Source organism: Lagopus muta, chromosome 6 (assembly GCF_023343835.1).
Source record: "Lagopus muta isolate bLagMut1 chromosome 6, bLagMut1 primary, whole genome shotgun sequence".
In the NCBI taxonomy this organism is placed as follows: Eukaryota; Metazoa; Chordata; class Aves; order Galliformes; family Phasianidae; genus Lagopus; species Lagopus muta.
The window spans coordinates 55,744,768-55,759,450 of NC_064438.1; the positions used below are offsets into that span (position 1 = coordinate 55,744,768).

General features: G+C 45.2%; 1 protein-coding gene across 2 annotated transcripts in view; it reads right to left on the reverse strand.

Moving 5' to 3' along the window:
- Positions 1-14,349, reverse strand: part of TMEM260 (transmembrane protein 260) — a 29,401-nt gene extending 15,052 nt beyond the window's left edge. Inside the window, exons 1-3 of one of the 2 annotated variants that reach the window (XM_048948898.1) lie at positions 14,215-14,349; positions 10,538-10,569; positions 9,594-9,745 (exon numbers count right to left, since the gene is read on the reverse strand). In XM_048948898.1, the coding sequence (XP_048804855.1) occupies positions 9,594-9,745; positions 10,538-10,569; positions 14,215-14,332 (302 nt within the window). In that variant the 5' untranslated portion in view covers positions 14,333-14,349. The remainder of the gene's footprint in view (positions 1-9,593; positions 9,746-10,537; positions 10,570-14,214) is intronic. The other variant, XM_048948899.1, reaches the window with a different exon arrangement.
- Between the last annotated feature and the right edge of the window lie 334 nt (positions 14,350-14,683).

Consider the following 14,683-nt stretch of genomic DNA (forward strand, 5'->3'; position numbering starts at 1 on the left):
GCTAGTCAACCTCTTCATCAAGCTGAATCATCAATACCTGAATCATCGATACCTGAACACTGACCGTATCCCTTAGTGCAACCACAGCAATGTCCCCACATGGTTCATTCTGCCCATCAAGGACTAGGTATCCATGTAAGAGCAGCTAATGGAGTTCCTCAGAGAACATAACTGAGATAAATGGAGACGAGCAAACAAAACCTACAGCCCTTGCAAACAGGGACAAGAGGGACTCTGGGAAAGCACTCTCTAGTAAGGGCTTCTCTCCTTCATCATAAGTTTCTCCCACTTTCTCAAAACAAACTGAGGTCTTCCAGCAGGCTGAAAAGCTGATACATTTCTGTAGATGTATTTCTGTAGACGTCAGAGAACTCACGCAGTTAAAACTGGAAGCTGTAAACTATTAAAAATGAGAGGTAGCATCCATGGGGAGAAGACGATTAGCAAAAGGAAGTGGAAAGACCTGATCTTCATTTCTCTTCCTAACATGGGACATGCTGGACGGTCTGCGGCTGCCCCAAAGACATCTGCAAAATAGAACTCATTTATCTTCTTTGTAAAGATCTGCAACTGCAGGATATTGCAGGACACTTCCAGTGTGTGAACTTCACACAGTTCTATACAGGTTTGGGCATTCAGAACAAAAACATCCCAGAAAAAAAGCTGTCACTCAATACCCATACCACTCAGCAAAATAAAAGCCACGTTACAGCTATACTGTGATAAAGAAGTTGCTATTTAAGTGTTTTCTAGCATGGAATTCCATCTTGAAATCTTCAATAAATTGAATGCATGCTCACAAGTAACTAAAGGTGCCAATCACTACAGGTTTTCCACCAGCATTAATACGAAGTTTCAAGTCACACAACCACACAGAGAAGAGGTTTTCACAGGCATCAGCGCTGCTCCATTGATCTTCCTACCAAGCCAGCCTAACATGACAGACTTTCCTTTCCTTTAACCAGCAAAAACTTATAGAGAAATAAGGTTGTAAATCCACTTGAAATTCTTGCAGGGAAATACAGTAGAAAAGATAAAGCAACTCTCTCAAACACCATGGGAAAGAGAAGCAGAGTTTTAGGCAATCTTCTCAATCATTTACCAGTTTTTTCGTCTTTACTAGAAAAGACTCAAGCATCTTTAGTAGAGTTCAAACAAGATTAAAGACCTCCCACCCCCTGATAAAAAGTCTCAAGCTTACGCTTCAAGTTTGATGAAACCAGACTTATGCAAAAGTTACTCAACTCAAAGCTTAAAGCCTTATCCCAGCTTTGTGGGTAGGGGACAACCCTGCTCACCGTCCAGCCCCCAAGTAGTGCAGGTTCAGAATCCAGCACTGGGCACAATCCAGAGGCTTTTAGGAAGAAGAGCTGACTTCATCTTTCATTCCCACTGAAACACTAAGGAAAAGCTTCCTGCTAAGTTCTCTCTGTGAGAACATGTTGTGTGTATGGAGCACCAAGCTCCTACAAGTGCACCAGGTGCTTAAGAAAAATCAAAAAGACAAAACGTAAGGGTGTGTGCTCAACTGTCCAAGAACATCACAAGAGCAGCTTTGGGAAATGTACAGTGGAGACCAAGAGCTTCTTCCAGATTCTGTTATCAACAATGGGAATGATAGAACGGCTGTTTACAAGGATGGATGGTGATAGGACAAGGGGGAATGGTTTTAAAGTAAGACAGGGGAGGTTTAGGTTGGATGTTAGGAGGAAGTTTTTCAGCCAGAGGGTGGTGAGGCACTGGCACAGGTTGCCCAAGGAGGCTGTGGATGCCCCATCCCTGCAGGCATTCAAGGCCAGGCTGGATGTGGCTCTGGGCAGCCTGGGCTGCTGGTTGGCGACCTGCACACAGCAGGGGGTTGGAGCTGGATGAGCACTGTGCTCCTTTGCAACCCAGGCCATTCTGTGATTCTACAATTCATTTACAACTGATGATTCAGAAGGAAACACTCTGAGAAGTGGAAGTGATAAAATCAGGTATTTCCAGACAAGACCTAACCGGCAGAAAATAACACACCAAGCAGCTCTGCTCAACACAAGCTCAACACAAGCGGTGATGGAGCAAAGCAGCACCAGCAGAAATGAATCCCACACAGCTATGCCACACAATGCTGGCCCCAAATGCAATGAAACCGGCCTTGTGGCCGAGCTAACGTAAGCCACATGAGGATTCCTACATACCTGGTAGAGGGAGAGAAAATAGATAAAATAGAGAAAGGAAGAACTGGAAGAGCAAAAGGACGGGGGCTGGACTGGAGGTCATGAAACTAAGAAGCATGAAAGCATGAAACTAAGTTTCACGAAGCATGAAACTAAGAGGATGAAAGGATTTGCAAAGCAGGACTGCAATCTACAAGTGAAGATGCTGCTGGTGACAACATGTTGCAGGCAACAACTCCTTTAAAGGCAGGCACAGATGGTATTTTAATGAGTAAGTCAGAGTATGGTGTGGAACAAGGTGAATATAAGAGGTGAAGGAGATATCCTGTAACTACAGCAAAAGCTCAGAAACAACCAGCCTACTAACTGGAACCTTATGAACATGGGCAGAAATTCCCATCACCTGATAACATGCTATGAGGGACAGAAACAGTCAGCAAAGAAGAATTTACACAGTCCTTTGTGAGAAGTATTTTCCCTTGGCAGCCCTACACGTAAAAGAATAAAAAAATATTTAGTTTTCAGAAACAAGAATATTAGAATGTGTGCCTGGGCTTCAAATCCAAGGATGTGGGCAATACAGACTGCTTTTAGCCAGGAGTATCGGGGCTGCAGGTTTTTATTAGGAGTTAAAACAGCAAGGAGAACTCAGATTAGATGTTTTAATGTGTCTTGGCAAGGTTTTAGCTTTTCATCTGCAGGTAATCTCTATGACGTGTCAACATGCAATTCAACATTCAGCCTCTGTCCTAAGTTTGGTAAAACTTTCCCTAAGTATAGATTCTACCTATATTCAGTTAGCAAACTACTTAGCTGCTATTTATTTAAAAATTAATGCCTGAAACTTTGTATTTAGTCATTTGCAAGAAGTTATTAAATGATTTGGGTAAAGCCATATGGGTATGGGAATTGTAACTGAACTGGAATGTTTTAGTTAAATGCAATCTTCAGAGCAGTGGCTTCTTAAGAAAAGTCAGCTAATCAAACCACACTTTATATTTGAAGCTAATGTATTAAACACTGGAAACACCTATCTACTAAAATAAGCTGATTATTTCTGCCTTCTGTTTCCTCCAAAACTTTAGAGGGGAGCAGATTTGTTTCATTTTTTCTTTTCAAACACTCTCGGTACAAGGAACAACTCTCTTGCTTTTAACCATCTCCATCACCAAATGGAATTTTTTTTTCCCACTTTTTTTTCTCCCTGCTAAAGGGAAGCTGAAGAAGAATGGGACTTAGAAGATTCAACAGCCAAGCTTCCACCAGCCTTTTTCTAAATGTCCATTCTAATCAGAAGAACTACTTTTTAAGGAGAAAACAAATAAAAATCAAATGTGCATTTAGGACTGGTGTTGATAATCATCCCCCCAAACGCCAGTCCCTCTGGATCTGCCTGTCACAAACACTCAGCAGACAAAAGCCAGTTTCTCCTGCTCTCAGCCCTGAAGAGCCGGCGCAGGTACTACAGGGAATAGCAACCCAGATTTTATTCTTCCTTAAGGACCTCACGCTCAAGAGCCACTTGAGCTGTGCCTGCAGCCTCCAATCCCAGCACTGGAGGAGGAGGCAGCACAGAACCCAGCTCGGTTCGCCCATCCTGACGGAGTCTTCACAGCCATGAAGAGATGATAATAATAAAAAGCATGCAAAAAGGCAGGAGCACCACAAATGAAAAGGGACTGTCAGGACTGGCTGGGAAGTACTGATGCAGGAAGAATTTCGGCTAAGAGAGGTGGTCCTGCCCCCATCCTTTTACACAGGCCCTATGGGATGGGAGGCTTGCGGTGAGGCCACCACCACTGCAGCTCTGTAGGGTCACACTGAGCTCCACCTGTAGGATGATCCCAAGTCCCCAAGATCAACATGCAGCCTCGAACACTACCAGCACATGTAAGAGGTACCCAACCAAAGGCTGGGTAGGAGAGCAGCAGCCTCTTCTCAAGGAGTTTGGCAATTGAATGCTACCACACCAAGCCATCCCAGGGCAACTCATGGGGCTGAGCAGCTCCTGACAGGCCAATAAAACTCATTAGAGCTGTGCTGCTCTAGGAAATGCCCTGCTGTGCTTGCAACTTTCTAATAAGTTGAGTAAAAACTGCACTTCCAGCCACCCAAGCCAGGAGGGAACTTCTCTCCCTGTGTCTTTGTAAGCAGAAAGGGAGCATTAGTTAGGCTTGATTCACAAACTCAAAAATCCTTAGAAAATAGGTACGCTTGATCCCGGGCGCTCATAATAAATGGTGTCTGCTTCCAGCAGCCAAAAAAAAAAGAGAAAAAGAAAAAACTCTCGGTAGGAACCGGCTTTAGCAATTTGAATGTTTTATAAGTTGTTTTTTTTTTTTTTTTTTGTAATTGCAGAAACTTTTCCTAATCTGACATTTGTTAAAACCCCTTATTAGAAATTATGCAGCCGCAGTAACTGCGGCAAGAAGAAGCACTAAAGAAAAAAAAAAATTAAAAAAAAAAAAATTAAAAAAATAAAATACTGGAGCTGGCTTCACAATTACCAAGTCAGCCCATGCAGCCCTCCGCTATTGTGCGGGGTGGCATAAACCCCCCGGCGGGCTATCAGCTCCCTGGCAGGCAGGGGGCTGTGCTATTCAAAGCGCGAGATACAAGCTGCGGGGCACAAACCTGGCAGCTCCCATCTGACCCCGCAATCCCCGGCTGGTGACAGCTCCAAGCTCCATGGCAAATTAGGCCTTCTCACATTACAATTGCAGGAGACAGATTCCATTAGCGGTATCTGAAATTGAGTGGAGAGCTGCTCTGTTATCAGACTTGACTCATAAGCGCCGCTATTAATCAGAGCTATGATAGCATTTATATATTTCAAGCTATCTGCTGCCGCTGTGATATTCTGCTACAAAGGGTTGATGGGACTTAGGGAAGTGAACAATAGAGCTTTCTGGGAAAAGCAGAGTAAATCAAGAAAGTCTGTGACTTCCGCACATTCTGAAGGGATTGCGGTTTACATAAATTTTCTCCCAATTGGAGATTGAGCTCTTCCTCATCTTACACATGGGATTTAGTTGTCACTCAATGGTAACAGCTGTGAAAAGGTGAAGCGGCCCACCGCTCAGAATATTGCCTCCGCTTTTAAAGCAATTAACCCATGAACAGGAGGATACCTGGTGATATCAAAGGGATTAAGCCAGGCAGTGCATTATTAACATTTCCTTGAACTAATTCTAACTCTGACTAGCTGTCAGAAAAGACTCTTCAGTCTTTAAAAAAAAAAAAAGAAGGAAAAAAAAAAAAAGACTTCTTTTTGCCCTGCTTTCTCTTCCTCCCCTTCCAAACGAAGCAGTTATTTCAGCCTAATGTGCGTACTTAGAACCGAATGCAAATGAACAGATTTGCTCACGTCTTCACAGCGAACTCAACGCCGCTTTATGATGGCTACACAGGGGAAAAAAAATATACGTGATCAATTAGTCAGAGGTCACAGTAGGTAGACTCCTAAAAGCAAATCAACACTGAAGTATTTTCCATTCTTCTCTTCGCTCTAATACTTACTTGTTACGTGCGCTTTTCAACCTGTATTTGGCTACAATGGCAATATTCTAAAATAATCTGTAATCTGGAATATCTACATGTGCCCTAATAGATGATTTCTCGCTCTGTGAAGCTTGGTATTCTCTTTTTCTCATGCCTACAGTCAACGGGGCAGCGATGGCTGCCAGAGCATGCTCTTCTCCCTCACACTGCATCCAAATCCCCCTCCACAATCCCCTTCCTGAAACACCTGAAGCATGAGGATGCTCTTATACCCTGCCCAAAGTAAGGGTCAGGCTGCTGGGAGTCCCATCACTTTGCACACCCAAAGGATGCATCTCCCCACTCAGTACACGCAGTAAACATATTTTTTGAGCACATGTCAATTTTGGGGGTCTTCCACACTCTGTTTTTCCTCCGTTTAGCTATAAGCATCCTCTGGAAAGGGCCACATCCTCCCACACACCTTGTCCATCAATGGGTCTTTCCCACAGGAGCATCACTGGAGCAAGGAATCTCAAAGGGGCCGGAACAACAAGTTTAGAACACCTCTACCATACCCTGTGCACATCACCACCAGTCCTCACTGTCAGCACGGGGAAAGCAACGGGCTTCAGTCTTCATGCATAGCCACAGCTTGTTGCTTGGCAGAGTGGTGGGGGACACATCTGTCTATTATATACACATATATGTGCATATATATATATATTCCTATATGTATAAATAGAAGTCCGTGTACATATACATTTTTCTTATGTGTATAAAAGTCCATATATATATATAGGTATAATATTCTCCTAATATGTATAAATAGAAGTCCCAAAACTAATGCAATACGCAGAACACCAGCCGAAGAGAAGTAAGCTGCTCAGCTCAATGCAACATTTTTCTCCTTTTCAAATGCTCGCGTGCAACATGATTGCAAGAACTCCTGTGGAAAGGACACCTTCTATTCTGCAATTGCATCTGCAATAGTTCAGCTTCGTATGTCTGCACAGAGCAAAACAGCCACGCTACGGAAGGTAGGAAAAATGCACTTAGAGCAACGAAAAGCGCACTATTTCTATTCATAACAGAGAATGCAAAGAACGCATCATCTGTGCAGAAAATTACACTTTGGCAATCATATTATAAGAACATAATTGGTTTACTTTGTCAACTTGCTATGCTTTGCCTCCCACAGTAAAACAAATAAATATTTGTTTAAGGAAACAATCGTAGAGTCGCACTCGCTGCGTCCTAAAAACATAATGCTGCTCCCCCGTCTTTCAAAGCAAAGATGAATTATTTGCATCAGTTACAAGCAGTCGAAGAAAATTCTTTGTAAATGCCATTTTACCATAATTACAAGCGATTCCTTAAGACTGCGCGGAGGGGAAAAACATATTTGATAAGTAATTCAAAGGAGCAAAACGCTCATTCAGCAATAGTCTGGATTACTGACAAAAGGGCTTTTTGCATCCGCCTGGTCCGATGCAACTTTGTTGGGAGAAGCATATCTCTGCGTTTAGCAATGAATCAATCAGAAAGCTGAGCTGCTTCCTATCGCCCTGCAGAGCATCCCGCCAGCGAGCACCTGAGAGAGGAGAAATCTGGTTAAATTATGAACGGATCGAGCACGGTTTGGTCCTAATCCTACGCGCACCGCGGCGCCCTAAATAATGCCAAATCGTAACCCTTGCGTTAAGCAGGAAAAGAAATTACCCCGACCCGGCGGTGGATAAAGTCGGGAAATGCCTTCTCTGACAAAAAAGGAGAGGACGATCTAAAAGGAACAGATGTACTGTAGGCAGAGGCTGGGAAACGCAGAGCGATCCCCTCCCCGCCCCGCGCGATGGCAAACTGCACCACGCCAGGCTGGTGGGTTCACGGGGAGAAAAGAAAGGTTTTAGAGGTTAAGTTCAGGTCAGACGACAAATGAAATTGTAACAGCCCAAGTGACATTGTATAATGTCTTCTTCCACTCAATCAATAGGGCACTGTGAGCCCCATTACCATAGAGATGGCTTCCTCCTTTCTGAAGGGTGTCTATTGTTTGACGAGAGAGATTTGCCACTTGAACCGTGCTGCTCCCAAAGGATGTGTACTTCATCAATTATTTGTATTCCTAACATCTACATATTTTCATATTAACGTCCCCAGCGCTCGCACGGCAGAAGGAGCGGCCGCTCGCTTTTCCTCTGGTACCGAAGGGCTTTCAGGGGTCACCCCGTCAGCTCAATTTTAATTAAAACACAAAAATGCAGCAGGATTTGATAGCCTGGTTTAAAGCTTTTGTGAAGACACACAATCCCAGTTCAAAACAAAACACGCAGATATCGGAGGCTTTGGAGCAGACGCTGCCAAGCAAACGCTTTCGGAAAGACTTGTATTTGGTTTAAGCAGGTGGCAAGAGAGAAGGAACTTTTTTTTTTACCTTAAGAAATAATAATCGATTTTAAGGTGCTTACAGGGAAAATCACGACATTGTAATTTGTAAATAAAAGTGACCCACAGCACCTTACAAAAATCAATCACCGCAAGGCTGAATAATTGATTCTGTCACTCACTGCCTTACATCTATGAAATAATTTTCCACAAGCTCTGACAGTTTCCACCATCTCCCACTTCTAGGTTTTCCGTCCCTCGATGCGAGTTTCACATTTGACAGATGCAACCCCTTCCTATCCCAGTTAAACAACAACATGATTAAAACCTCTAGAAGCAGAAAGGAAATTCCTAAACTTCACTCATCATTCCCCCTTTGCTTTCCAGCTTCTCTGAAGCAATGACAGCATCCCTTCATACACACAAAAGGGGAACAGTCATATTTGAGTTAGAACTGTAAAGCAGGGCAGATCTCTACAATAACTGCAGCAACTGTAATTAAAAATATAAAAAGTAGAATTCAATGCTTAAAGAATTCAGACTTGGTGATCCTTACGGCTCTCTTCTAACTTAGGATATCCTATGATTCCATAGTCTAAAATATTGAGCAGTTCCACGCAGGACTTCTTAATGTAACTGGAAAATGGGCTCACACAGGAGGGCAACCCTCAGCAAACACACATTACGATGCAGGATGCTACATAAAAAGGCACTGGCTCAATCACACATCTGACCCAACACTGAAATCAATCCTACTCCATAAGACACAGCACAGCACCCTGACAGAACCACAGACAGTTTTTGCTCCCACCCTTTTTTTAGAGCTGCATAGGATCCGGTCCCATTTACTCCTGCTTATATTCTGAGGCTTCCCGGGAGTGGCAGGGTGCTGTGAGCTGGGTTAGAAAACAGCTTTTCTCAAAAAAATCAAAGGACAAAACAGGGTGCTTGAGGACTGCATCCCCAGCCCTGATACCATTTCAGATTTCACTGCCATCCGCAGCCTAGAAACGTGCCCTATTTTCCCCGTCAAAGAACATTAGAAATTGTTTGTCGGGGTTGCAGTAATCCTCTCCAATCTGGGTCAGGCAGAGGTTAAGTGCAGAGAGAACTCGCACATCAAAGGCGGTCGGGGTGAGCGCATCCCAGGACCGCACACCTCCCATGGGCAGGGTGCAGGATGCAGGGACGATGGTGGGTAAGGGACACAGGTAGCTGCCTCTGCTGGGAGCTGTGATTAAACCCAGCTCTTGCTTTAGCCACAGGTGAAGCTCATCTTGTTAATTCAAACTGACCATCTGCATCTTCCAAGAACGACAAACTTCATTAGTTCTGCTTAGTTAGAGCGCTCGCTGATTTGCGATAATGAGCCCCAACAGCCTGTCACCTCTTTGTCAAGGGAAAGGGCATACTTTTTCTTATCATTACTATTAAAAAAAAAATAATAATACAGAGAGAGCAAGCTTTGTGCAAGAAAGAAGGTCAAATTCAGATTAAACCACTAGTCCTTTCACCCCGAGGAACTAATCCCAGCCAGGAGCTGCCGGTCGGGGGGGCTCAGCCCCGTACCTGAGCACGGTGTAGAAGAGCAGCGCGGCTGCCGCAGCTCCCAGCACAGCACACAGCAGGTTGACACGGCCCGCAGCGGCCCCGCTGGGCAGCAGCCTCATGGCCAGCCCAGCCAGCAGTGTGAACAGCGGGTAGCCGGGCGGATGGGCAACCTGCAGACAGAGGGATGGGCTCAGCAAGAGGACTGCAGCTTCCCAATCCAAGCACCGCATCCCAGCATCCCGGCACCCAGCATCTCGGTACCCAGGTATCCCGGTACCCTGGCATCCTGGTGCCCCGGCATCCCAGCTGTTTTTTTTCCCCCCTCTGCTGAATGCTTTTAGGTTTCATGCCAATTTTTCACTCCACAAATATTTTCCCCCTTAGTGGATTTGGCGGCAGGCGTCACCCGCGTTAATGAGCGGCGGAGAAAAGAGGTGACACGTCGCATTATCGCGCCTCAAACTGCTTGTTGTTTGGGTTCACAGTATATTAGGGTCATTCAAAAGGCTGGGGCTTTTTTTTTGTTGTTGTTGTTGTTTTTTTTTAAAGCAGATTCTCAACTATTTTATTGGGTAGCAAGTTGAAAGACCACACTGCTATCGGATTACCACCGCGCTGACAGTCCTAAGGTCTTGCCTAAAGGGATCATGCACCATAATAAAGTTTATTAAATAATAAAACTTATTAAAATTGTTAACCCGATTTATTTTATTCTCCCCAGCTTATACAAAATTTGGGTTGATAATAAGCCAGCTACTGTATATACAGTAAAGCCTTTGCTTTATAATTTAGTTTAATTGGATTTAAAACTTGAAGTAAATTGTCGCGTGCTGTACTTATAAGTTAGTAAAAACTGTGGTTTGAAAATAAATTAATCTACTTTACTCCATGCTTAATTAAACTTCCTTAATTCCTAAAACTGTTAATGAGAGCATTGATTAAACAATAAAACTAATACTTACTCCAAGCTCATATGCGGCTGTGATCAGCTCCCCTGTGAAAAAATAATGTAAAACCAATAATTACTATTAGGAAATGACACTCCTCCAAAGTTTTCAAAATCCAAATGCTTGCATTGGGGTTTTGCATTAATTTGACTGGATAAAACTGTAAATCTGTAGAGATTTAACAGCATGAAATTTTCTAAGAATATTTTCTCCCTCTGATGTCATGGCACAAAATATCTTTTGTATGTTTCCGCACGACTTTTATGAACAGATAAGGGAAAGCATAGGTGTGCTCGGTTACAGCACGGCCTCAGACATCCCAGCTGCAGACATCTGCATGCATCAGTGTATTTTTAATTTAAAACCCATGGATTCGACAACTCTCAGTGCTTACGTTGTGCTGCCTCTTAACAAATTGGGTGTTTCTCATTAAAAAAAAAACCCACAGCAATAAGCAAGCAAACAGCAGAACACATGGCTTGTGTTTCAAAGGGGGTTAAATGCAATCACTCTGCTTGCAAATCTGCAACCTCAGTGCTAAAGCAATCCCTGCAGCTTTGCTAGCAACCCCTTTACCTGTCAGGGTTATGCGCTCAGCGGCTGCTCCTGTTACACAACAGCACCAAGATTTTGCATTACATTTGTAGTCGATGCTGGGGAGATGACTGTCACAGAACCATCCACGTTAGCACAGCAGCAGAGAATCTTTGGCACTTTTAGAGCACTTGGAGCTGCAGTGCTGTTGAACTGCGTGCATTAAATCCAGCCTGTGCACATGAGCACCATGGGCTCACCAACGAGGCAACAAAATTAAATATTACGACACTTGAAGCATTGATTCTATGATTTTCGACGTGATTCTGTGATAATTTTATGCAATTCTATGATATTTCTATGTGATGTTTCTATAAGATATTATTTCTACATGATTCTATGAAATAGCATAGGTTTGGGTTGGAAGAGGCCGTAGAGATCATCCACGCCAACCCCCTGCCATGGGCAGTGCTCTCTCTGTATCAGTTCCACATGATTCTATGCCATTTCTATGCTATTTCACTGAATCATCATGCAACATTTGCTATCCCAGCTGCGCCCAAGAGAAATTTTCCTCTCCCCTCTCCTCAAATTGCCGTTTTTGGAAACAGAACCTCATCTTACTGCTGTCTTGGAAGTGCCAAGATTGAGGCAGCCCCATCCCATCGCTGGATGGCAGAAATGCAAAATGAAGGGTGCTGTAGGATAAACTTCTCCAAAAGAGAAGCGATGCAGTGGCACAGCTGCCCAGGGAGCAGTGGGATCACCATCCCCTGCAGGTGTTAAGAACTGTGGAGACGTGGCACTGAGGGACATGGGGCAGTGGGTATGGTGGACAGGTTGATCGTCAGACCACCCTTTTTGAGAAGTATTTCCTCATATCCAACTCAAAACTGCACTCACTGAGCTCCCATGCGTTGTGGTGATGTCAGTTTGCACCATGCATAGAAGCAACTCCAAAGCAGCACAGCCACAAAGCCAGCAAAGGTCCCAACCCCAGTAAAGGCAGTCAGGCAATGCCTGAAAACTGACTTATCTCCAGCAAGGGTTGGAACCAGTGTCTGAAACATCAGAATGAAACTTTTTTTTTTTTTTTTTTTTTTGGATTTGAGTTTATTTGATCCCTTTTTAAGCAGTTTTAACATCTGTGAATGTATCCCAATGAGCTCTAAAACTCATTCTCTTGTTTCTTTCTTGTAACGCTACATAACACAAGAAAGCTGCCAATGAAAACATCTATTGCCTTTTACACTCCAGGATTACTGCAAGCTTCAGGAACAATTAAAAATATACAGATCACTTAAAAAGAATAAGAATAGGCTCACTGCCTCAAAGCAGATACAGCAAATCCTTAAGCACCTCTTTACTCACACAAGTAGCTTCAGTAATTTTGATGGCACAGGCGTGAGCCCATCGAGTTCAGCAACACCACACAGAGCTCCCAGAGACCACAGTCAGGGCTGCAGCAGGCTGTTCTCCATGAGAAATGAAGGGAACAACCCCAAAAAGCCATTTTACCATTTGGTGGTGTGGCTGCTGGCAGGGAAAAGCCCAAAAAGGCAGCTGGGATGAGGCCGTCTCTGATGGTTGGACTAGATGATCTTAGTGGTCTTTTCAAATCTTAGCGATTCGGTGTTCAGCTCTGGTGAATGCATTCAATCCAAGCAGCAGGTTTGGAAGAAAACAGAAAAAAAACAGGGGAAGAAGGGGAGGAAGGTGATGGGGCAGGGAAGGGTGGGTCTGGCCTGCACTCCTCTGTGTGCCTGCACTGGTTACCCGCAGGCTGAGGCAAAACACAAGCCCAGGCACAACTAAAACCCATGCTAGTGGGGTTTAGATCAGAGCTAACAGCTCCAAGTGAAGACACTGCATGCTTCAACATGTGTTCATTTATCATGAGGGAGTGTTTCCGTGGAAAAACAACAGTAGCTGCATACCTATTGATCACTGTATATGAAGTGGAGCTAAACCCTTCTAAAAGCTTTGGAGCTAGCCTCACACACCTCACCTGTGGACTGTAGGATGCAAGAAAACATTTACAAATAAATTCTTTTAACACTTGGCAGCTCACAGCACAAGAGTCCCTCTGATCTCACACAGGGGTGCAGGGAGATGAATAACACCAAAGTGCAATCAGACCCATCTGAATGTACGAGCTGTGAAAACATAAAACCCCACAATCTGCAAGCCCAAAAGCCCTTACTTGAATACCCCATTTTTTTTTTTAATGTATGGTATGGATCTGAAACCAGAGTTTGGCTGGAGTTTAATACTCATTCAACTCTTCTTTGCCATACAACAGAAGGAAAGCACATCAGTGTTCTTGTTCTGTGACCAAAACATCAGAGTTCCTAAAACATCCCAACCACAACCACATGCAGAAACTAAGTAGTTTGTTTGTGTATTTTACACAAAATGACACTCAATTCACACAACTGCAGAAGCCAACAGGGGAACTTTCTTCTTTCTGCTCAGGTCAGTAAAGCAAGACACAAACTGTCAGACAGGTGCAAGGTAGAGATTTCTGAGCAGTGCAGGGCAACTGGATCCCATGGAGCTGATGAAGCCCAGGAGGTGGCTATGATGCGCTGAGCCCCAGATATGAACCCCTGGATGGATAGAATGGCTGCAAGGCCCCAAGCCCTGTGGGTTAGCAGCACTATACCGTAACAGGGGACTGTAAGCAACAGCCCCTTAAGATGAACATCTTTATGGGGTGACAGCAGTGCAACAGCCTGTATAGGATGAGCATTCCTATGGGATGGCAGTAACACACCAACCCCTATCAGGTGCGCAATCCTTCTAGATAACTCCAGTACACTGTGGCACTCCTATAGGATGATCAGCCCCCACACAGCATGGAACTAAGTGATCTTTAAGGTCTCTTCCAGCCTGAGACCAATGACCCTTATAGGATAACTGCGATACACAAGACCCTACAGGATGCCTGCGACGCATGGCACCTATACGGCAAGAGGCACTGTTGTGGGGCAGGAATGCACCAGCCCCTACAGGGCAAACATCCCTACGGGGGTGACAGCAACCACACAGCTCGGATCTCCCTCCGGTGCCACCACCCCAAAGCCAACCCCCAGTCCGACCCAAGCGCGGCCCCCCGGCCCCGGTCCCTGCCCCGCGGTGGGTGCTGGGTACGTTACCCGCGTCCCCGCCGGGCAGGCCGGGCGGCAGGGTGCCCACATACACGGCCGCAACAGCAGCACACACAGCCCCGGCAGCGGCCGCAGCGGCCACATCACTCCCGCTCCCCGCGCCCATGTGCGGCCGCTTCCGGTTTCGGGTGGAGCGCACCACTGCAGAGCCAACTGGGGGGGGGAAGGGAGCGATTCGTCATGCTTTCCTTCCCCTCTTCTCCCTCCAAACAGCCTCCTGGGAGCCGCCGTTAATTATATAGGGATAGAGAACGAAAGGATGCCGTCGTAATGGTAAAGCGACGCAGCAAGGCCTCGAGCACTCGTTCTGCATCACCACCCCCCCAAAGGACTTGGTACAGCCGGGAGGGCGGGGCGGAGGAGCCGCGCAAGGCGCGCTGCAGGGCGGGACCACAGCGGGGAAGGGGGGCAGAGTTGAGCGGAACCGGTGCGGTCGGGGCGGGCTGCCCTGGTCGCA